General features: G+C 41.8%; 1 protein-coding gene across 7 annotated transcripts in view; it reads right to left on the bottom strand.

Moving 5' to 3' along the window:
* Window positions 1-23214, bottom strand: part of ARNT2 (aryl hydrocarbon receptor nuclear translocator 2) — a 106135-nt gene that overhangs the window by 40480 nt on the left and 42441 nt on the right. For all 7 annotated transcript variants that reach the window (XM_075431477.1, XM_075431479.1, XM_075431480.1 and 4 more), the window contains 3 exons: window positions 5420-5522; window positions 3362-3427; window positions 2830-2915 (listed from right to left, as the gene is read on the bottom strand). In XM_075431477.1, coding sequence (XP_075287592.1) covers window positions 2830-2915; window positions 3362-3427; window positions 5420-5522 — 255 coding nt within the window. The remainder of the gene's footprint in view (window positions 1-2829; window positions 2916-3361; window positions 3428-5419; window positions 5523-23214) is intronic.

Consider the following 23214-nt stretch of genomic DNA (forward strand, 5'->3'; position numbering starts at 1 on the left):
TAAGAGATTTAGCATAGACAACTCACAGCAGCAGCAATGTTGTCAAACCTGATAGTCTATCACACCAAGAATGATCACAGAGCAGTTCTTTCCTTGGTATTTCTGTATGAATACTGATTGTGTTATACTCTGTGGGGGATTAAAAAAAATTAACACATTGGCCACAGACAATGCAATACAATCCAGAAAGAGAAAATACCAGGTGCTAAACAAATTAGATTAAGTACAGTTTAAGTGCATTTGCTAAATATTTGTTATTTTGTTCATGAAAGTATGTTTTATGTGTTGTATATTAGTTGTATAATACCCGTGCCACACTGTATGCTCTGAAAGAAAAGGATATGGAGTTTATATTAGAGTGTCCACCCAGCAACTGAAAAATAAATGAAAATGATCCTTTCCATAGCTGAATTTTTAAACAGCTGCAATACAGCACAAACCCATTTATTCCCAAGAATCCACAGACGATGCAAAGGCCAGGGGCTTGCTACTCTCTAACTGATTTGAACAAAAGTAATTTTATTACAGGGTAGAAAAGCCTTAGCAAATTCAATTACTGCTGCAGTTATTTCATTTGCTTTGCAGATTATGGTTGAATTACCATTGGAAATGAGAACAAATGCAGTAATGTTGCCACTTATTTACCCAAACGTACTGGGAACCAATTCGGCCCATGGATATTCCCATTCAACTCCAAAAGTCAATGGATTCAGGACAATCACCAACATAAAGTGGGGAAGACTGGGAGGGCAAATAAACACTCATGAAATTTGCTCCAATTCAGTACTATATGCCCTGAAAAAGGCACTCAGGCATGAATATTATGAGGAAAAATTTGGATGGTAACATAAAAGGCCACTGAAATTCCACATAAGGCTATCAAAATCGAAAACATCCCTTAGGATTGTGCTATAGTTTGGAGGCATTAACAATGTGGAAGAGCACTGGGATATCATAAGGGAGCACCAAGTGATTTTGAGGAGTGGAGTAACAGAAATGGGATGAAATTCAACATTACTAAATGCATAAACATGCACTTGGGGACTAATAACAGTCACAAACTACAGCAACAGAAATGGGACGAAACTTCGTATTACTAATTGAAAGATCACACAGTTCAAAGCTATTTTTGCTATGAACTGGAAGATCTTGAGTTGACAACTGAGAAAAAGCCAGCCTGGTATATACATCAGGTGATTTAGGATGCCAGTAGAATGCCCTATACACAAGAGAAGTATGCTATGTCGTATACTGCCAGTCAGGATAGGAAATGTAATTTTCATTATACATCATTAGAATCTCATTTGGAACAAGAGTGTATAGTGCCAGTGACCCACATTTTGAAAAGTTAGTTGAAAACACGAACACGTGCAGAGAAGACACAAGGATAACAAATAGGTGAGAATGGAGATCAGAAGAAGCGGGCTGGTTTAACTGTGCAAGGCCAAGGCTGACAGGGTATGACCTTCTTCTGGAAACGCACCGCAACACTAGAGAGAGCCAGAGACACAAGGCAGGAAAACTCCCACTTGACCTTCAGTGAAATACAGGCCGTGAATACACTCACACAAACTTTCCATAAACTAACGGGGACTGGAAATTAGAGAGGTTGTTAAACACGGGAGAGCAGCGAGGTATTGGAAGAGCTGGAGACAGGGAAACACCTCACTAATGTAAACTGGATCTTACAATGTGACACCTGGCAGCTGGGCATTCAAAGATCCCGTGTGTCCAGGCTGAATTCAATTATGTTTGGAATTGCCGACAAGAAAGTTTCTCTCTCTGTGGAAGAAAACAAATAAACCCAAAGCCACTAACTTTCATAGAGCAATTTACACACATTGTGATCTTACTCTTTGGAGACAGAGATGAAATTGAAACATTTTGACCCATACAGCACACTGAAGTATTGTTGCTAATAGGATTTAATAGAGTGGAGCTTTTCCTCTTCTTCCGAAACTGCAATTCAGCAGGCAATCAACAAGAAGTTCACATCTGCATGCTGGTGTCTGCACACCACTGCACAGACTTGCTGCAAACCACCTCTTAGCACTCATAATCGCTGGACAAATGCAATTTATGCTTGCGGTATCCGACCGCAAAAGGGCAGGACAACTGATGATTTGATTCATGCCAGCAGGCGCTGTCATATTGCAAACAGCCTCCTCAACTGCTGCAAACGCCAAGGTCAACTAACCCAGTTCATGATCACGTCTGGATGAGCTCCACTGTCTCCTCTTCGAACTTTTCAAAGGTAAATATTCCCATATGTAATACTGAGTTACAGTAGTGAAATGTTTTTCTCTGCAGTTCAAAGCAATATGTCAAGACTTGTTTCCCAGAAAAACAGCCTCAAAACAGAACTCACAAACACTGAACATTCTCCACTAACACCACCACCTTGAAGACCTATGCGTTGAAATTGAAATTACATTTTCATAGACAGGTGCTTGCAATTCAGTATTTAAATATAAAAGCACTAGTTGGTGTTTCCTAGAGGTACAAATACTTTGTGTTTACCTTCTTAAAGTCAGGCCATTTTGTATGTCTGCTTTATCAGATTGATAACTTTTGGTCCCAGTTGCTGTAATCCCACATTACTGACAGCTTCTACAGCTCTGTGCCAATGAAACTGAGAAGGGTTTCACGTGGAAAACCAGAGAGGCCCAGAGTGAGTAACATCAGCTCACTTCTTGATATCAAAAGCTTTTCAAGATGAGACTGAATGGGCTACCCCACTGAAAATTCAGCCTGATTTTGTACCAGCAAAGGGATCCCAAACCAGGTTTTCAGCTGTCTTGCAGATAGTTCAATGAGATAGATACACACCTGCTGGTGGCCAAGCCTTGATATAGCCAGTGCAATGGACAACAGCATACTGTGCTTCGCCTTCTTTTACTGGGCCAAGGCCATTCCTATATGAAAGGAAACACAAAAATATCATGTTGACTGACACGCAGAATAGCTTTATGTTTTCACACTGCTACTACTGATTTACTGATTGTTGTAAGCTAGAAACAACCATCAACCCAGAGTTCTGTACAAGGTCAGCTCCATTACAAAGCTCTTCAAATCTTACTTGTTTTCCATAGTACTTCTTGAAGAAAGACGCTGAAGCTTATTTCAGAGCTGGTTAAGACAAAGAAGTTGAGTGACTTCCACAAGTCTTGCAAAAAGATCCAGTAACTCTGCCACAGCTGAATTTAGTGGAGAGTTCTCCTCTCCTGAGACCGAGTGCTATTTTACACTGTGTGCTAATGGAGATGTTTGTCCAGGTAGTACTCTCTGCTTGAGCATTAGCCCAGTGGAAAATGAGAGCACTTAGGGCAACTAACTGTTGCGGTAAATTAAGTAATAATACCTGTATCTTTTTCTCATGGTAGTTATTCTGTTCAGAGGCAAATGATCCAGAGGAGCATTTCCACACCTAGAAGTAAATTAACATGTGAAAGGGCTCAAAAAGTAATACAAATACCTAAGATGAACATGCATTTTAAGATCTTTATTAGTATATATAAGTAGACAATAACGGATCTTTATTTCTGACAAAGTCACAAGTTCATGATTTCTTAGATCTTGTTGCTTCCACAGGCTGAGCTTTTTGGGTGTTCTGCAACTATTTTATTTTATAAAGAAAAACAGAAGAGACTACGAAAAGATTCCCTCTCACCCCCCCAAACCTAAAGACTATTTGAAATAGATATTCCATGAATCACTAAAGAATAGATACCCTTCAAAATACTATAAAACAAGGGTGGAAACTGGAGAAGAATTTAGGTCAGGCCCCCATATATCCACACAAAACAATCTCAGTGTTCCAGTATCTTCCCTGGACAGAGCATTTTGACTGCCACATACCAGCCACAATGTTAGTAGATACTAATGTTTGCAAGAACAGACTATTTACACTGTCAAGTAACTTTGGTTTAACACTTGTTCTTGTATATTTTGTATGTATATATTTCTAACTATGCCTAATTGTATAACTTGAAGCTAAGTAAATAGTTTGAAGGGTAAAACCAGTTCGTTTTCAATGGAAAAAAGAACAACAACAATGAAGAAAATAATCACAAGGAAACTTCACACTATTTGAGGCTCGTTTATCCCACAAGGTTTTTTTTAATTCTTTTTCTTCTTTTTTTTTTCGTTTTAATACCAGTCACTTCCAAGGAGAAGGAATGAATAATTCAAATAAGATTTAGAATTACAAAAACAATGGGGCTACTGGCATGTACATAATTACTCTCATGCACTGGAGTTTACAAAATCAGGGTGCTAGGAAATAACTGCAATCTGGCGTGTTGTTTTAAAGCTGGGGAACAACTGTAAACAGGGCATTAGGCCCGGTTTTCTTCGTACAAAGAAGCTCTCCTCACGAGACCACTATGTGCAGCTTGGAAGAGAGCGCAATGTTCCAAGCGTCCCTCTGCCAGGTTGTATTTCTTTCTCCCGGGTTAAGTGGGGAAAAGGAACTATGGCTTTGAAGTCTAATCTTGCAGGTATGAAGTATATAAACGCCTTACAAAGGCACCCAAGAGCCATACATTCAGCTTCCTCACGTGACTGGAAGAAAATCCACCACATAACCAAAGTACAGACATCTGTTCTAATGTGTCAAATATTTTGCTTTGCATGTTGCATTTCATAATAAATTTTGCACCATCTGTTTTCAACACGCATATTGGATATAGGCTGTAGATGTAATTATGTACTTTCCCCCCCAACCACACAGGGAGAAATCCATTGCAATAGCAACAGGCATTTTATCCTGCTACCACTACAACAACCAAAGTGCCCACAGGCCCCAGTCAGAAGCACTGGGCAGGCAGATATCTTTCAAGAAGCCCAAGCAACGCAGGAGAAATTGGAAAATTGCAAAATAAAAACCCTTTAACAATTACTCATTTATCTAGCATCAACTAGCTGACATCTGGTTAATTCATACCAGGCTTAGGTTAATTCCTACATAGCTGGCAAGTTTGCAACTGAATTCCTGTTTGTCTTCAGGATTCTTTTAATATTACTGGTTTGCTGAAAAAATACACAGAGTTGGGCTTTCATTACACTTGCGAAAGCTTTGTTCCCAAAGTATTGATTCGAATAATTTGACTAGAAGAGACAATGGCTTGCATTCCAGGGGTGAAGCTGTCATGAAGTTCTCTGGGGAAAGCATCCCACATCCCACACTGATAAAAATAACTGCAACACACAAAAGAGGTGCTGGTTTGTCATTAATCATAAAGGAAAACAGGTTTCAGTTTTACTCCAGTTACACAAGCAAGCACTCTGGAAATGTTTAATGGGAGTGTGTCATTACAGGTTCATTTTTTAAGCAAGGTCAAATTAGTGCAACAAAATATCTGAAGTCTAATCTGAGAGCGGCCTGGAACCACCACAGGAATACAAGGTAAATGTGTACCTCATCCTGCAAATGAAAGAGCGCCTTGATCCCATGCACATTCTCATTGAGGACTGCTGACCCTCTTTCTTTACTGTTCCAGTCTTCAAGTCCAGAATTCGTCCTAAAAAAGCCAGGGAGAGCAACTGATGTTCAGTACATAAATTTAATTCCATTTACTACAAACTAAGATGACAGTAAGTTCATGAGCCATTAGCCCAGTTAGGGGAAAAAATACCAACAAAAAAATCTTGATCTTGGACTCCCATGGGTTATGTGCTGGCTTAACTAATGATTTCAGCGACACTGATTCTGAGTCACAACAGTGATGGCCCTTTTCTCGGTTGGCCCAAGACCAGCTGTCCAGGCAGGGTCAAATGTCCGGAAGCAGAGACGACAATGACAGCAAGCATAGCCCTTTGACTTGATCTGCTCACTCCACTCTTCACCAGAACGGTTCATAAAGCAACAGGCACCTTTTCCCTGATAGCGGCTCCTCCTTCCCTGTGCTCTTGTCTCTACCCAGAAGACTCTCAGTGTAACACCACCTCACGTACTCAGGGCTGCAGGGACAGTGAGGAACACACAGGACCAAGATGTTCTCCTTGGTGATGAGACACAGGATATGTCACAGCAGCACGTGTGGTGGGGCCCTTTCAGAGTTGATAGAAACCTGACACGTCAGCATATTTTTAGAGTTAATTTGCAGCCGGATCAGTGAGATGATCTGACTCATCACACAGCAACATGAGTCTATGCAAGGTCCATGGCTACAGCCTGCTGATCGGTATAAACTGGCTACAAACCTCAGAGTCTCAGCCCACAGACGCAGCACTGAAAAGCGCTGACAGCCACCAAGTCATCTCAAGAGAGGGCAGGACAACGGGAGCGCTGAGCTGATGCTGCTACAGTAACCTGGGGGAGGCCTTTATTAAAAAACTAAGGTAGCAAGGCGGTAACCGATTAATCTTTCCATTATCCTGAGACGAAACAGAAGGCAGTGATTACTACAGCTAGGTTCAGATCAGTGATGGCAGAGTGCAGGGTATCACCTAGAATCCTATTGTTTATCACCAAAGAACTAACAGGATGGACTTATGCATCTACAGCTCAATTGCTAACAGATGACTGACTGTAAAAATCTTGCACATTCATAACACAGACTGGAAATGAATCACTGGCCCAGATCCACCATGCTTCAGGGCTGGATACAGCTGCAGAAGTGACAGTGGGCAAGAGAAACGCAGTGGCACAGCTGCTAGACAACTAAATGACAGCCACCAGTGCTGGTGACACACGGCCATGAGCAAACCCACATGTTTAAGGTAGGTACAGCCTCTTTCAGTAACTGAAAACATACAAGCCTAAGCCTTCACCGTGATATAACTAGCCAAGTTTACAGCAGTATGAGATACCATACTCTGACTGTGCTAAGCTGAGGAAATCACGCAGAATACATTCAAAGTCTCCCTCATCAGATTTCCTCAAAAGTCTCTGTCCAAAAATTAAGTTCTGAAATAATCCTACTGCCAAACATTCATTTCAGAATTACGTTAAGTGAAAATACTTACCTCCATCCATGAATGGGAATAAAACCACTACGAAACAGTTTAAAGATAATTATTTTAGATAAGGAACTAGGCAGTAGTGGTTTATTCTTAAGGTATACTAAAGACAACTACTTCTGGAGGAAAGCCATCCTTGTCGACAGAAGGTCAGACTGCCATTCGGTGTACCTCCAAGGTATATCTCAGACAGTTAAAAAGTTAGCAAGCCTGGGAGCAACTGGGCTACATATTGATACAGATATATGACCCAGGTGAGAGCTGGGAAAACTCCTACCATCATACCAGCTCAGTTACACTGACCCTACGACGTAGGACAGATCTGAGGTTCAAACACACTTCCCTCCCTTGCATCAGAGAGTCTGTCTCCCTGTCTCGTTTTCTACATCCAAAGCCACAGTCTATTTCCCCATTCCCTCACCTAATCAAACAATTTAGAGAAATAAAATATCATTAGGCAGAAGGCAAACTGACTCACAGATGAAGGCAACACACGATGAAGCAAATAAAGACAGAGTATATGTGCCGGACCCAATGGCTGCCCATATGAGCACACAAGCGAAATCAAACCATTAAAGGAATTTTTCTCTTTCGACACAACAACTTTGTCATACACACAAACAAAAAAAGAGTTTCTGTGCACTTTTTTTCCCATTCAATACAAATTCTTGAAGTGATACTAATAATCAAAAAGCAGTGACAGTAAACGTAACTCAAACAGCTAATAGAAATGTCTCCGTTTTTACCATCCAAGAGCACCTATAATACGAAGTATACTTTAGAATTATGCAGCCACTAGGCCTAAAATTGCTGACACATGTTCCTTCGGAATCCCTGACAACAAAAGTACTAGTTTTTAAATTTAGCTTTTTGTTTGGCAACGCCTTAGAAATATGTAGCAGATAATAGTAGTCTAAACATTGCCCTGATTTACAAAACCACTGCAGGGGGTATGTGGGGGGTGTGAGTCAGAGACACGTTTGGTACATAGATATTACGACAAAGCTCTCTCAGCAGCTTGTTTCAATAACCTGTCGTGTGTGTGTTAACCTTGTAGGGCTATACAGCGCAGATTTTTATGTCTGATATATTATAGAAGCTTATGATCAAATTACATTAAAAAGAGGAAGAATTATAGTTGACTAGACTAAGGACAAAGCTTCCAATTTAGCTCAAGCAAGCCTGCCAGTGAACTCCCTGGGATAAGAGGGATCTCCGAAGTCACAGCATAACAGAGCCTGGATGTCTCTTGGAGCTTTCAAGTTCATGGTACTGGTGTCGTCAGGTGTGTGGAGCATATCTGGGAGAGCAAACTGGGAAACAACCCGCTGTGAGATCTCTATGCAGTACATGCAGCACAGGTAAATGCTGGCTTTGGAAGAGGAACAGCGTAACACTGCCGAGTGCCTGCACCCTGTGTCTGCCTGGAATATCGCATACACACCATTAACAGCCTTCCCTGTTTGGAGAGCTCTCCTGCTTAATAATGGCAATCTGGGTACAGGGTTACCCCTTTTCATTTTTGTGCTAACTGCTCAAAAAAAAAAAAATCTTCATTTCTAGGCCTAGACTTACAGCATTTAGCTTTTACCACATAATTCTAAAGAAGTGCAGAGAGATGGAAAACGGTGAAGTCAGGACAAGCTGGAGTTGTACCACAGTATTTGTCATGATTTATTCCTATGACCATCTGCACCTGTGACAGTACCATGACACCTGGTCTCAAGACAAAACCCACAGGCTCCTCGCCACTCCACACCTGACTGAGAAGGGGATGGACCCACACCACTCCACTTCTGCCAGCACGGAACTGCACAGTCATCTTCTACCTGATTTAATATCATCTACAGCTTGCTGCAGCTGCTCACATGATGGATCTTGGCAGGTCCCACACTGCAGTCAAGCAAACTGGCGTAAACCACACATCAGTTTCATACAGACAGCTCAGCTGAAGGAGGCAGCATGCTCTGATGACAGCTGTCACAGAACCATGAAATATTCATATCTCCGAGTGTCCCTGCATCTCTTGCACTGGTGCTGCTACCTTGGGGGTAAATGCTTATTCAGGTTTCTCCAAAGGAAACACAAAGTACATTTGATGTAAAAGTTAGAGAATATATTCTTATTAATAGGAAGTATTTTAGGATGCTCTGACAAGTTCTGCTATCTGAATAGCGCACATGTGCATTTTTTTTACTCCTTCTTCTAGTTTCTCCAGAACAACACTTTTAACAACCCAGTGCCACCACCAGCTGGATGCCTTACGAGCTTCCCCGTAAATTGGTAATTGCATGTAGTTCATTTTCATATTAAACTTTTCCCCTCCCCAGCTCCAGACACAACCCTCAGATGCAGCAAGTGCAGGACGCGTGTCTCCATCACAGCACTACTGTGACTGACGCTGCTGTCTTATTACCATTCACAGCAGCTGCACAACTCAGAGGAAACCAGAGTTTACTCTGCTGCAAAAGAGAAAGCAAATAAATGAACACAATGCTTATTAAAACTAGCACATCTCTCCAGTTGGTCTGGGTATAACTGACAGCATGTTGAAATCTACCCACTTCAGTCCCCACTCAGAAGGCCAGTATTGCTTAAACCTGTAACAAACCAGTCACCCTCCGAGCAGGCATCCACCATGCCACCCAGGAACCCAACGTCAGCTGTCGTTACAGGAAAGGGCTGTCAGAGGGGACCACAGAGGTGAGGACAATGCACAAGAGATTCATCATTTGGGCAAAACTAGAGAAGCCGTATAAAGCTCTTCCCACTAAAGAGATCAGTTAGTAACCAGTTCAGGTACTGAGGATACATGCCAGAAACATTCCTTTTGTGCTACGCTGCAGTGTGTTTTCAAAGATGCTCTAAAAATGTTCTCATAATGATCAAGGGGACAAATGTTCATATTGGCACTGATACGCTCCTTGTGTGTGCAAATAATGAACAGATTATGCATGAACCTTCCCTTTTTGGATCTCCAGTTGCTACTCTGAATGTTCAAATATCTTTTCTGTGCTTGCAATGTTTGAGATGAACCTAAGCCAAGGACTGGCCTGGGCTGGTTGAAGTTCATAGGGTTTCAGATCTGGGAGTTTGGCTCAAATCCATCTTTACACAATAGCACCAGCCTGTTAGAAAATTTGTTCCTCCACGTTTAAGTACTGCATGCTAAGGTTTATAGCCTGGTAATTAAACACAGTCTGTTATTTGTTACTTTTTTTCAGCTCTTTTCTAGGGTTGTTTTGGTGGATTCAACACTCCGTAAGCTTCAATACCTAATTCTACCACAAATGCCTTCTCTGCTGGATTTCCAGCTTCTAAGAATCCTATGGTCTGTAACTAGAAAGAAGGGTTGTTACATGAAGGCAGTCTTCAGCAAAAATTTCAGTGCAAGGTGAAATGGCTGTCTCTAAAAACAATCATATGGTATTCACATCCAGTTCACAGCATGGAAATACCCCTCTCTTGCAACAAAAGACTACTACCTGTTTACAAAGATCAGAAGAAATTTGTTCTGGCCTCAGGCACACAAAAATACTGTTGGCAAAGTACATGATACAATTTTCCATTGCCCTCTAACTCATCAGTAGGTGGACTGCTGTCTGGCACAGAATCTTGGACCTGATCAGGAAACAGTCTGAATTAATATATGGAGTCTCACGTTGTCCTCAATACCTTCAGCAACCCAGCAAGCTTCACGCTGTAGTTGATAGTGTCTTGTCTTATAAAAAAGAAGTTAGATATTTCATAATTATTCTCAGCCACTGGATTGTCTATATACTTCTTTCCAGGCACAATAAAGTAAAGGATAAACTAAGTTTGGTTTGGACAAGCTAACAAAAGATGACTTTGTGCTCATCAAAAATACCCCACAGGCTACTCAGGGAAGAGAAACAGGACACCGGAATACTGCACCCAAATATCCTTATGAAAACTAAAAACATCTTTATCTTACTATAAAAATGGAAAAAGCAAGACAGGGATGCAGGAAAACAAGAGAAAATAACTAAATACAGAAGCAAAGTGATGGTCAAGGTACTGACGCTTCTGGACACAGCTCCAAATATAAGCTGACCCTCCAACTGCACGGGCAGAGAACAGAGGACTTCTATCGTGACCCTATCAGTACATTACGTCTTCAGAAGTAGTGGCAGAGACCAGCTTAAAGATACATGTTCTGAAGTAAAACTACAAGCTGCCAGCCCATCACACAGAAGGCCAACACTGCGAACAATGTATCATTTAGGGGGAGGCAGCACAGAAAACTCTCCATCACTCACGAGTGTAGCATCAAAAAGCCAACTCCGTTCCTCCAACTCCAACTCCGTGCGATATGCATGAAGACAGCATCGGTGGTTGGACACCGACTCCACAACCGTTTGTACAGATACAAGACACCAGTCACGGCTTGGGATAAACAACTAAATTCCAGAAAATGAAGTGACACTTTTTTTTTTAAATTTTTCTTTTATCAGTTTACACATATGCACTGACCACATTTAGCTTTACAGCAACTGAGGTATTCAGCTGGCAGAGTTCCTCTTCAAAAAAATGGATGCATAATGAATACATAAACAAAATCTCTTCAGTAAGATTAAATAGCCTAAATATGATAAATTTACATTAAATTACTCTTGATGAGCTCATGCCAGAGCAAAGCAATTATTCTGCATTAATTCAACAACTGAAAGAAAATAAAAACCTTTAAAAATTTATAGCCTTAGAATTGTAAGGGATACAATTTTATCTCATGTTTACTGCAGCTCAGCAAGTGCTTTAAGCTCTATTAAGTTTAATAAATACAGAGCCGCCCTGTGGATCCCAATATAAAAAAAATTACAGATGATCTAAGAAGGCATTAAGAATCAAAACTGAAATGCAAGTACAGTATTTGAAGGCTCTCCTTCCAGGAACTCACATTTACATAAACCAGACACAGCTTGCAATAAAAATCACGGTCACACATGGGATTTATTATTTACATAAAGGTGATGTTCATAAAAGCACAGACATATCTACCACAGACACACATGTATTAGACTACACAGCCCCTGTCCTGAAAGCCCAAGTCCCTGCCCTGCAAATGACTAGATATCTACTGTAGAGCTGGTGAGACCGAGAGCAACTGCCACAGCACAGAAATAGGCTGCTGGCCATCCAAGTCTCCTCCAACAACAGAGCATCCCTTCAGCACAACACCAAAGACAGGAGCTTTGTGGAGTGCATGCACCAAACAACGCAATCCTCATAAAACCATACCCACAAAATATGCATCTCTCTGGCCCCTCATGGAGAGGAAAACGAACATATGAGAAGTAAGAATAGCTTGGACACTCAAAACAGAGGTGGACTTAAGACCATCCTAACCTCAAGTTACAAACCAAAGGCAGAACCACGTCACTGGCACCAGTTACACTGCGTACCCAAAACCAGCCCCGATTTTACAGCATGCCTCTCGCTCACATCAGAGGTTACAGTGCAGCTCTCACAGGCAACGCCTGTTACCCTGTTTATTTTAACTCCACTACTTCACATTCACCGAGTAATTAACGGTCTTTTAAATCTACAAGAAGCATTTAAAACACACCTAGAGGGCACAGAGAATGCACAGCTCTAGAAAGCAAGAGCCTGATGAGGTTGCTTTTACAAAACAAATTTGCTAACTCAGGATGCTTACTTCACTCATTCAGCAAGAAGCCCCGTTCATTCACAAACCACTCCGGCACGCAGGCACCGGCACGTCCCCTGCGCCAGCCACAGCACTGCCATGGGGGCTGCTGCCAGGGCTTGGGAGGATGGTGAGCAGATGGGCTCCAAAAAGCAGCAGGCTTTTCTTTTTGGTACCTTGGATTCATGCAAAGTATCATAACTGTATTTTTAATTCACTTGTGGGAAGAGTCTGTTCCACAGGCTGTCTGCTCTGCAGGTTGTGTTCTGCCTGGAAGGTGTCTGGTAGCACAGGTCATCCCTTACTGGTACCACAGCCTTTATGGGCCATAATGACAACTTCAATCCATGGCTTACGGGAAGCTCAGGACATGGCAGGTGGAATGTGCTCCTGATCGCATGGGGATGGTTGATGCAATCTAAATCTTTCCTGATATTAAAATCATGATCCTATCAACTCTTTCAAGGAGCGGGTCAGTAGGACTTTAAGGGAGATGGCACCGCAGCTGGGAACAAGGTCTCCCCACGCACGCTTCCCAGCTGTTCTGACCCTACACGGAGAAGATGGGACCTCCCCGTAGGTGACTGTGCCCTACCAGCAAAGCTGTACAGCACACCGACGTCTGTACCTCTGTCCTCTGCTGTACAGGAGCTCGTGCCCTGGCCCAGTGTCTCCAGAAGAACAAAGCCACGGGGATGGTGATACACCAGTATCACTTGAGAACACAGTACAACTAAAATTCGTCAGCCTTACAACACCTGGAACAAAATCTGGGACCACACAGGACTTCCCAGCTGTCGTTGTACTGCGCACACATCATCCAAGCAGCTCGCGGGATGGCAGGGATAAAACGCAGTCACTCTTGCTCCAGAGCTGGCAGTGCCTCCCACCCAAATGTCAGGAGACTGCTTCAGCTCTCACAGGCTGGGGCTTCACTGCTCTCGCGTGCTTGTTTCACTGCGCAGCAGGGAGCAGCACCGCATACCCACCCCACTCCACATACATTACAAAGCATCGCTACACACTGATCAACAACTATACTGGTAAACAAAATACATAACTGGCTCCAAGCACGTACTTGTTGTGGGCAGACATTAAAGCAATTTTCAGAGGAGATCCACAGCTTTACTCCTGTTCTAAAGATGAGGACACTGAAGCCAAAAGGAACGATTTCTCTTGCCTGCGGTCAGCCAGCAGCGGAGGTGCAGCTAGGAACAGGGTCCAAGATCGTACAACAACATGAGTTCTCAAGAAGACACTGCAGCTGCAGATGAAAATTCTCAATAACATGATCCACTGTGATTCTCACAAAGTCCATAAAAATACCATGACAACTATCAAGGCATAATCAGCTTAAATGAGCAGTAAACATGATTATGCTTCCAAGAGGCTATAGGCTGAGCAGCTGTTTCATCTTTATATCCTGTGATAACCTCTGGATATACAGAAGTAGAACTTGAAATGAACTAGCCCAAACAAGGAAAAGAAATTTCACTTGAATTAAATACACCACTTTCACAATGCCACTTAGAACCAGGACATGCTCTCTATTGCTCATTTTTCCCTCTGCACTCATGAAAAAAATCCTGAACTACCCATCCTGTAACAAGGGATAATATTCCACTTACAAATATAAACCATCAAAGCTCATTCTCCTCACTGGCCTAGCTTCTCAGGGGGACTATTTGAACCTCACTAAATATGTTAAGGTTTACATCATCTAATTGCAAAAGGCGTTGTATAAGCATTAGAGTCAAGTTATGACATTCTTACAATAGAATGAAGAGTTGATCCAATCAAAAGCAAAGTTAAAAAATAAAAAAAGAAGTAATGCAATTGAAATGCAGCTATTTTTAAATATCTGTCTGTCCCCTACTTACCAACTGGAGACATTGACCCGCAAAGGGGGAATTGAAAAGCTTTCTCACCCCCTTCTTGTTTTTCAATAAGAAACCCCTTGCGTTACACAGCTGTTTGCTTAATACAACTTGTTTTTACAAAAGCTCATGAGGCCAAAAGGTCTCTGCTGCGCCTGCCTTCATGTTTGACTAACCAGTCTGCATCATGTAATTCTCCACAGCGTTGGGCAAATATGCATCATTTTAATTAAATTAAAAAGAAAACTATGTGGGCTTTTGAGCCTTGCTATTGAGTTAGTTTTAAGGGACTATCTGAAGGGATAGTGTTACACATCACATGCAAGTTTCTCCGCTGATGAACCTGGAAAAACTGGACAAAAAACACCCAAGCAAATAATTTAAAGCACATGTTGAAAGTTAAGTTGTAACATAAAAAAACCAAAAACATTTTAAGCACTAAATGTATTCTGAACTCTCAACAATGGTTACCTTATGTAGGGGAAATATTCAGCGTGCTAAATAAAACAGTTTGTAGAATGCCATACAGACGTGTAAGATCTGCCTAGACATAAATACAACAGCATCTTTCTCCATTTCCAGTTTTCTGTCTGTAAATTGGGATGATGATCCTTTCCTTTTTTATCCCTGCATTGTCCATTTAAACTTTCGCAACAGAAGCTTTATCTCGCTATAGATCTGTGTAAGTCCTGACACAGCCGCATTCTGATCTCCGCAGGCACTTTCAGGCTCAGTCACAAAACAAGTAAGCATCACCAAGTTCATGGTTCCATGGGCTGGGCAGTTGGGGTAGCACTTCAGTTACAATTATCAGATGTATTTGAAGGAAAGCCTGAGCTGGAGAAAAATACCATACTAAGGCCTGCTAGTGATCCAAGACACAAAATGTTCCTCAAAAGAGAGCAAACTTTCTTCAACTACAAGAAGGACGGAAAACCCCAGAAACAGTTACTCCAAAGCACCATCAGCAGAAACTCCCATGATAGGACAGCTATCCAAAATAACCCTATAAAATGTAATTTATTCTTTTACCATTCACATCTGGATAATAAATCAATACATAAAGGTTGCAAGTAGCTTTTCAATTAACCTATTTATTTCACTTGAATGCTCAGCAGGAAGCTTTACTAAAAAACACTCCTGTCAAAAAAGCTTCAGCTCCTGGCATTCTGTATTACTTGTACTTGATTATCAAATTCAAATAACTGGGATATATGCTTTATTAGTAAATAGTAGTATCATCTGGTTCTGAAATTTGGCTGTGGTCTGTTCCATATAAGCTGGTGACACACCATTGGAAGAAACAAATAATGACTGGAAGATGATTTTGTGAGATATTTTGCTGGAGACAGAATTAAATTAAAACATAAGATGAGAGAGAAAAAGAGGGAGGAGAATAAAAGGCCCAAGGATGCCTTCTGCTTGTTTTTACAGGCTACTCGCTTAGTTCAATAAAAGTAAGGTGTGTGGGGCAAAATATCATTATCGATTTTAACTCACTTTTTGAAGACTCAAGACACTTACAAATACATGCAAAAGTCTTCATACCACCAAAACAGAAAGAAGAATGTCCAATAAGTTGAGATCTAAGGCACTACAATAAAACAGATCAAACCACAGAAAACTGACAGTGGGCCATGTTTACGACTCTGGTTACGCGCTGCTGTACAGGAGGCACTTCCCTCCACACAGCTCTGTGCAGGATACCAGCGGGGAGCAAGGGGGTACCATGGTCCCAGCAAGCTGGTGGGAGGCCAGGGAAGGGACGAAGACTGTGGAAGTCCTGCCTCTGCTGTCCCAGTATTATGAAATATGAGAGCTTCTGCTAAGGAGAGAGGGATGACAGCAGCATGGGAGAAGTCACTTCTTTCCCCTTTTGAAGCAAGCGGACACTTGGAGTGGACTGCTGTCACTCCAAGGCACCACCCCTCCCTCTGCTACAGTTCATTATATAGTAATAAAATATTTTAGTGCATTAATTATCTTCATTTAGATGATACAACATTCAAATTAGGCTAAAGGAAAAGCTAGTTCTCCACAGGGCTAATACTGCACCCTCCCAGCATCTGTGGAGTTCCCATCAAAGCAGTGAAACATCTGAGATTTACAAAGGGTTGTAAGCAGGGCCAGTGCCAAAAGGTTCTGAGAGGCATGCTCGGTCGCTTTATTGGCAATGTGTTAACCACAGACGCTAGTTAGGTATTTGTGAAACATCAGTATTTTTTAAAAGGGTGGAAAAAAATCACTAATTACATACGTTTCATCACGTTTAACAAAACAGAGCAGGTTGAATAAATATTGAAGATTAGAAAAACCCCACCACCCTTGAAACCCAGCAACTGAAAAGATCCAGTCAAACATCTGTGACAACAGACCTAAGTACGCAGCAGTTTCCAAGTGAGAAACTGAAGAGAAATAACAACCACAAAACCCACTTGCACATGCATGCCCAAACACCTGAAAAGCCACCCTAAAAGCATTCCCTAATGCTAATCAGGTGTAATAAGTCTGTCTCAGACTATGAGGCTAAAGCTGCTTCCTGATTTTGGTAAAAACATGTACTGACCTCTTTAAACCATCATTATAATTACCAAAGCAATTTAAAAACATGCAACTTATTATCACTAGTTTTCCTTCCAGTACTATCCACACAAATGGAGTGTCTCAGCAGCAGGGAGACCACTGGATCACTGCGTTTATGTAGGATTTGCTTTATGAACTGTTTTATACATAGTTGGCTTCTCCCAATATTTGGGATTTTTCCCCCCCAGAAACAGCCCAAGAGACCAAAGCAAAACAAAGTTCTCTTGGAATAAGTTAAAGAGATTGAATATACCATATCTTTAAAATATGATCCTTTGAAAGTACCTATTTTTTGAGAGCAGACTGGGTTTTTCTTATTTCTATGGCATTATCTAGTGTGTCAAAGGGTAGGACTGGCTCTTTCAGGCCTTAACGTTGTCCTTCACACATAAACAACACAAACAGCCAAATTCCACCCTCCACGGTACCCCTGTAAGACCATGGGACCACAGTCTCTGGTCACACAGCCACAACTGAGTGAAGGATTTGCTTCATTCACTTCAACAGAAAAACAGGGCAACCCATTTGCAAAGGAAACATTAAGCCCCATATGTGTGATTTAAAACTTTCCTCATCTGCATTTTGGAGCCCAGCACATTCACAAACTTGGATGGCCCTCACTCTCCCGCTAAGCTTTTTTATTTTTTCACACCGAGTTGGCAAACTCTGCTCGATCAAACCAAACGGTGACAGCAGAGAAGCTGAAGACACAGAGGCTTTGGGCATCACTTCCAAGCACACGCTAGCGGGACAGCCAAGACGCAGGTGCCCTGCAGGCACAGCTTCCCTGGTCCCTCCTCCCAAGAACCTACTGCACTCCTTCATTTGCTTGCAAACAGAATGGGAATGGGGGAAGCAGAACATTCATTTCCTCCATCCTACACGTAAAAATGCCACCAGCTGAGCAGACTAAGCTGAAAACCCACAAATTCCTATGCTTGGCACTGCCCAAGTTCAAAGGCCATCTCTGGCTAGCACTGTGACCTCCTGCTATGAGAACAAACAGTCCACAAAAAATGTAGGCAGATTTTTTCTTTGGAATGATGGCAGGGCAATGGGCTGGTGTGTATGGAAAGTCTTGCATCTGAAACATCCTCTTTGCTCTCCGCAATGCCGGTGGGACCACATAACTTTGCTGAAAAACAGGTATCACATGGTGATTTGGTAGTTGTCAGCAGTGAGCCAAATCTCTTCCCAGATTTCACACTTGAAATAAGAAAAGATGTCTTGCCAAAATTGGCTTTTTCTGCAGTAAACCCAGACTGAAACCTAAAACATTTTGTTCACATGATCCACTCATATATTGTATACAAGGCAGTATGTTTCAAGACTTGTCCCCTCTTTTTCAGGACAACCTCAGTGCTAAAGCTTCTATTTTCAAAATCCTCTCTGTTCCTTTGCATTGCAGGTGCAACAATCCTGGCACAGCTGTCTCCAGCCTCCACCCTTCTAAGGAATAAAGTGGGGAGTGTGGGTATGTGTGTGGGGGCGGGTGAAAAATCCCATAAAATATTAAGAGTCAAGTTTCAGACAGTCCTGCAGAGACCTAAAAGATTTCAGGACATCTCCTATAATGTATATGGAAACCTTCTCTCCTCCGCATCCTGCCTGCTTCGCTGTGTGTTGTTTACCAGATGCCTGCACGTCTTCACCCTACAGGTTGCTACATTCCATGGTCATTCAGTGAAAACAACTGATGATGAACCACTGTTTTATCCTGTGATAAAAAGCACAAGTAGCTATTAACTCCCTGTATAAACAAAAAATTCTAGAACTCATTTGCCACCTGCCCAGAGCCCAATGGTCTTACTAGGTCAGTCATCCTGTGCTAAGATGCGAAGATCTAAAATACTGAGATCTGTTTTTAATTCTCTGTACTCTGACTTCTAAACTGCTGGGCTGGGCACGTTTCAGAGACAGATGGTTCTTTAGGGTTGATATACTTAAAAGAGTTCACAGACAGAAGTAAAAAAGAAATCAAGTCAGCTGAAACAGCCCTTTACACGCAAAGTACCTTCCTGACGCATAAACCTCCGATAAATGTGCTCTTCAGAACCAAAGGCTAGAGAAAAAAGTCCCAAAGGAGCTTTACTACAGCTCCTTGTTTTTTCAACTGTCTCAGCAAGGACACACTTCTCTCGACAAAGAGCTCTGGGTAGAAAAGTATCCATCTTTGGCAAGTATCTTAATTTCTATAAAAGACACAGGGAAGACAGAGCAGCTGATAATACATTTTTGGTATAAAATTTTTGGCACCAATACCTAAAACAGACTTTTTTTTACACCCCCCCCCTTTTTTTTTAATAAATAGGCTGATCCAATTTTCAACTACATGATGAGAAGCTCCCCGGTTTGCTGACATAGTGCAGAAGTCATCCCATTAATTAAATGCTTTGATAATATATTACTTTTTCATTAGACATGAGTTTTACAGTTACTGTGATGACATTTAAGGCATAACAGAATCATATTTGCCAGGGCTGAGTTTCTGGTCATGCCTCAAGCTATTCTCTGAATTTCTTCGGAGAATTTTGCGCGTGAAGCCAAACAGGACTCTCATCCAGCTCTTCTCCGTATCAGTTGGAGTCTCTCCTAAACCATTCACTGAAGTCAGAATTCAAAACAGTGATCATGAAAGAGAGTCACATTTGCATTCACTGGCTGGCTATCTGTATGAGAAGAATTCCCTTTCTTCCAGGAAAGATCATGCAGAAATCAGAGCTGCAAAACAGACATGGTAGTCTAAGACAGGTCACACTAGAAAAAGCTGGATTTTCAGGAAGAGTATCGGTTGCAGAGAGAAGTTATTCCTAATCTCTTTCACGTGGTTATTTACCATTTCCTGAGCACTTACCATCTGTTCAGTGCCATGGAAAGCTTTACTTCGCTTCTCCACTGGTCTCTGGCACTGCCCTCTTTTGAGTTGAACACTATTTTTCTCATTTTTACAGACAATTGGCCTTATCTACAGCATCTGGATTTTGTGGCTGTGTCTACAAACTGTGCTTGGTAACAGAAAGCTTTGCAGTCAGACCGAAAACTGCATATGCTGAAATCATCACTGCAAGATAACATATTATTTGAAGGTTCCAAAAGACAGGTTCCCCAATCCAAATCCCTGCTTGTATAACACAGAGTAATGTTTCCGTAATATTCATGAACCACAGCAAATTGTCACACACTGGTCTTTTCTTCTAAAAATGTACCTATCAGCTCAACTTTTGCTGTGGTCAGTCATCATTTCCATCAAAGTTCTACTTTTTTGTACTTATAAAATATGACAATAAAATATCATGCCAAGATTAAACTTGGCATACAAGCTCTGTCCAGAAGTAACCTCAATTAATCTTTTTCAGCTATCAAGTAAATTGACTTAATCATTTTAAAATCTCTTGAAAATTAAAGCTGTAGAGGTTCTGGTTCTCATAATTTTCTTGCTGTCACAGGTCCGCAGTTTCAGCACCCCTTAACTGCTCAACTAAAAGAGTTCTCAAGGACTCCTTCTGAACCTGAACGTCCTGAGGAGGCTTTGTGTCACAGATGGAATTACATATGCTGCTCTCTGCCTTGCCTTAGCTATATGTAATAACCCAACATCCATCAAGTTTCATCAGTGCATCCTAAGGGCAAAGAGGTCTTTGCAAATGGATCCTGCTGTGGGATCTGATCGTCAGTCGTATTTGAAGTGATTTGTTTTCTCATCTGCAGATTTCCAAGAACAAACAGGGAAAATAAATTATTACTCTGAATATCTGCCCCAATCTGATTAATCATGCCCATGACGCATGTAAAGACTTCTTGGGAGCACTATCTGTTGCTATCAAAGTCTTAGCTGCTGTCTTTTCTAGAGCATTTCAAACTACACATATACTTCGTTGTTCAGCTTTCCTGTTGCTACAATGTGTTAGCAATTAATGTACAATAAACAAGAAGACAATTGTTCCATTTCCAGGGAATAAAATCTCCAAGGATATAAAATGGAGTAGAAACTATCCATCTTTCTCCATATCCTGAGAGTTAAAAATAGAGCAAGCCATTAACTCCCCAAGTACACTACAGCCAGAGTTAAACAGCCACTTCGACCTGGCATATGGTTTTACCGCTCCTGAAGTCCTGTCCTCCCCTTACCCTTAACTGTTCACTCCTTGCTTCTCCTTGGTGGTAGCACAAGAGTTCAAGCAACACTATGGTAAGATGGGTCAAAAAGCTGCCTCTACCAAAACTAAGGGGTTTTTTTCTGCCTAGCTTAGCTTTCGGCTGGGCCAGCCCCCTTAATGTGACTCATTGTAGTACCACATAAATGCCAAAGGAGGAGAGGGTGAGATGAGGTGACGATTGCATAAGCTGGTGTGACTGCCAAAGAAATGCTCATGCAACCACAGCCCCAGTCCCAGCCTTATTCCTGAGGCAGAAATGTGAGAGGGAGCCTGCTTTCTCCACTGGCGTATTCTCTGTCGCTGCCCTTTGGCAGTGGCAGCCTCCCAAGTCCTCGGGGTCTGGAGCAGCTTCTCTGGGTAGCAGGATTGCTCAGAGGTGCTGGGAAAACCCCAGCAATGCAGCGCTAATGATCAGCGCTTGTAACAGGACAAACAATGTAACCAAAGGACATTGCTCTGATCTGATGCAAGGCAAGTGAAGCTTCTCCTTTGTCAAGATGTTGTCATTGCTTCCCCAGCTCTAGGGCTAAAGGAGAAGGTTATAGGGTTGAGAAAACAGACCCTGAGAAGATGAGGAAGAGAGCAAAATTAAAAATCTTAACATATCATTACATTTTCATCTGTAAATCTCTTCCCTAAGCAGATCCTGTGCTCGACAGCCAGAGGTCACTGAAAGATGAGGATTTTCCTGCTGCTTGCAGTGAACTTCACTTTGAGCAGGAAAAATGTCAAACACAGCTGGCTGGCTTGCGGTTTGCATCTCTTTCAAGCTCTGCTTTGCCCTTTGTTCTGCATTAAACATAACTTTGGAAAGCCAAGAGAGAATTGGGGGCTGCCCAAATGGTTCGATAAACATTGACTTAAAGGAAGTGCATTTGTCCGCTGGACTTCTTTTAAAATGTCACTAAGGTACCCGTTCTTTCTGTTCACTGCAATATTTCATTTTGCTCCTACCTGTTACAAAGCTGCTACTCTCAATATGGTTTGTGTTACAGGAAGGAAAGTGTAAGTGGTTGGACGGACTCTATAACCACCTTGCTCCCAGAAAGGTACCTCCAAGGAGCGAGGGTGATGCTGTTAAAGTCCTGCTGCATGCTGTTTATCAGCAAATAGATGCTGGACTGACAGTCCTTATAGAGGACTGCTCCTCTAACGGTACCGTAGAGAGTCAAGGAAATGCAAGCTTAATACAACAAATCTAGAGTTTTGTGTTTATCTATATGCTCCACAGACTGACAAAACTACTAGTATCCTAACTAAATGTACTTCACCAGTCACATCTTTAAAACAAAACTACTCAAAGAGCAGGATTATATTATGATGTCAGTTGCTTTATGCTAATTTTCTTAAAAGGCTAGAAAAATGCAGCAGATAGGTTAAAAATCTGTGCTGTGATGATCTTACAAGAGATGATGTACATACAACGATTCAGAAGCAGACTGATGATTGTGTTTATGCCTCGCGAGATGTTCAGCTGCCCCAAAAACTGCACTGTACATGTAAGCACAGTAACTTTGAAAAGGAAAACTCGCACAATGTGCCCCATATAGTTAGGACCAATTATGCACTGTTCTTACTTGCACTTGCTTGGAACAGTTGTAACTACACACACTCTCCAGCCCCTAAAAAGCACCCCTCTACATCCAGCCTGCCTCTGCACCTTAAGGGGTGTAGCTAAGCAGGCTACCCTGGCTCTAAACAGGCTGATGTTTTCCTCACACTGTGAAAATGTTCAACTGTTCTTGTACAGCAGATTTACAGGCCTTCTGTGTCAACCTGACAACTCCAGAAGAGTCAGGCGGGGAAGAGATTCAGCCCTATAAATACTATTATTTGAACTTCTCTTTCCACTGGCTACAGATGCATTCAGTGTGAAAGAAAAGCACATAGTTAAAACCGGAAGAAAAAAAAAAAAAGAGTTGGTTTTTCAGAAGTGCTCTGCGTTTGTCTAGTCCTGCTCTAGTTT

Source organism: Opisthocomus hoazin, chromosome 10 (assembly GCF_030867145.1).
Source record: "Opisthocomus hoazin isolate bOpiHoa1 chromosome 10, bOpiHoa1.hap1, whole genome shotgun sequence".
NCBI lineage: Eukaryota > Metazoa > Chordata > Aves > Opisthocomiformes > Opisthocomidae > Opisthocomus > Opisthocomus hoazin.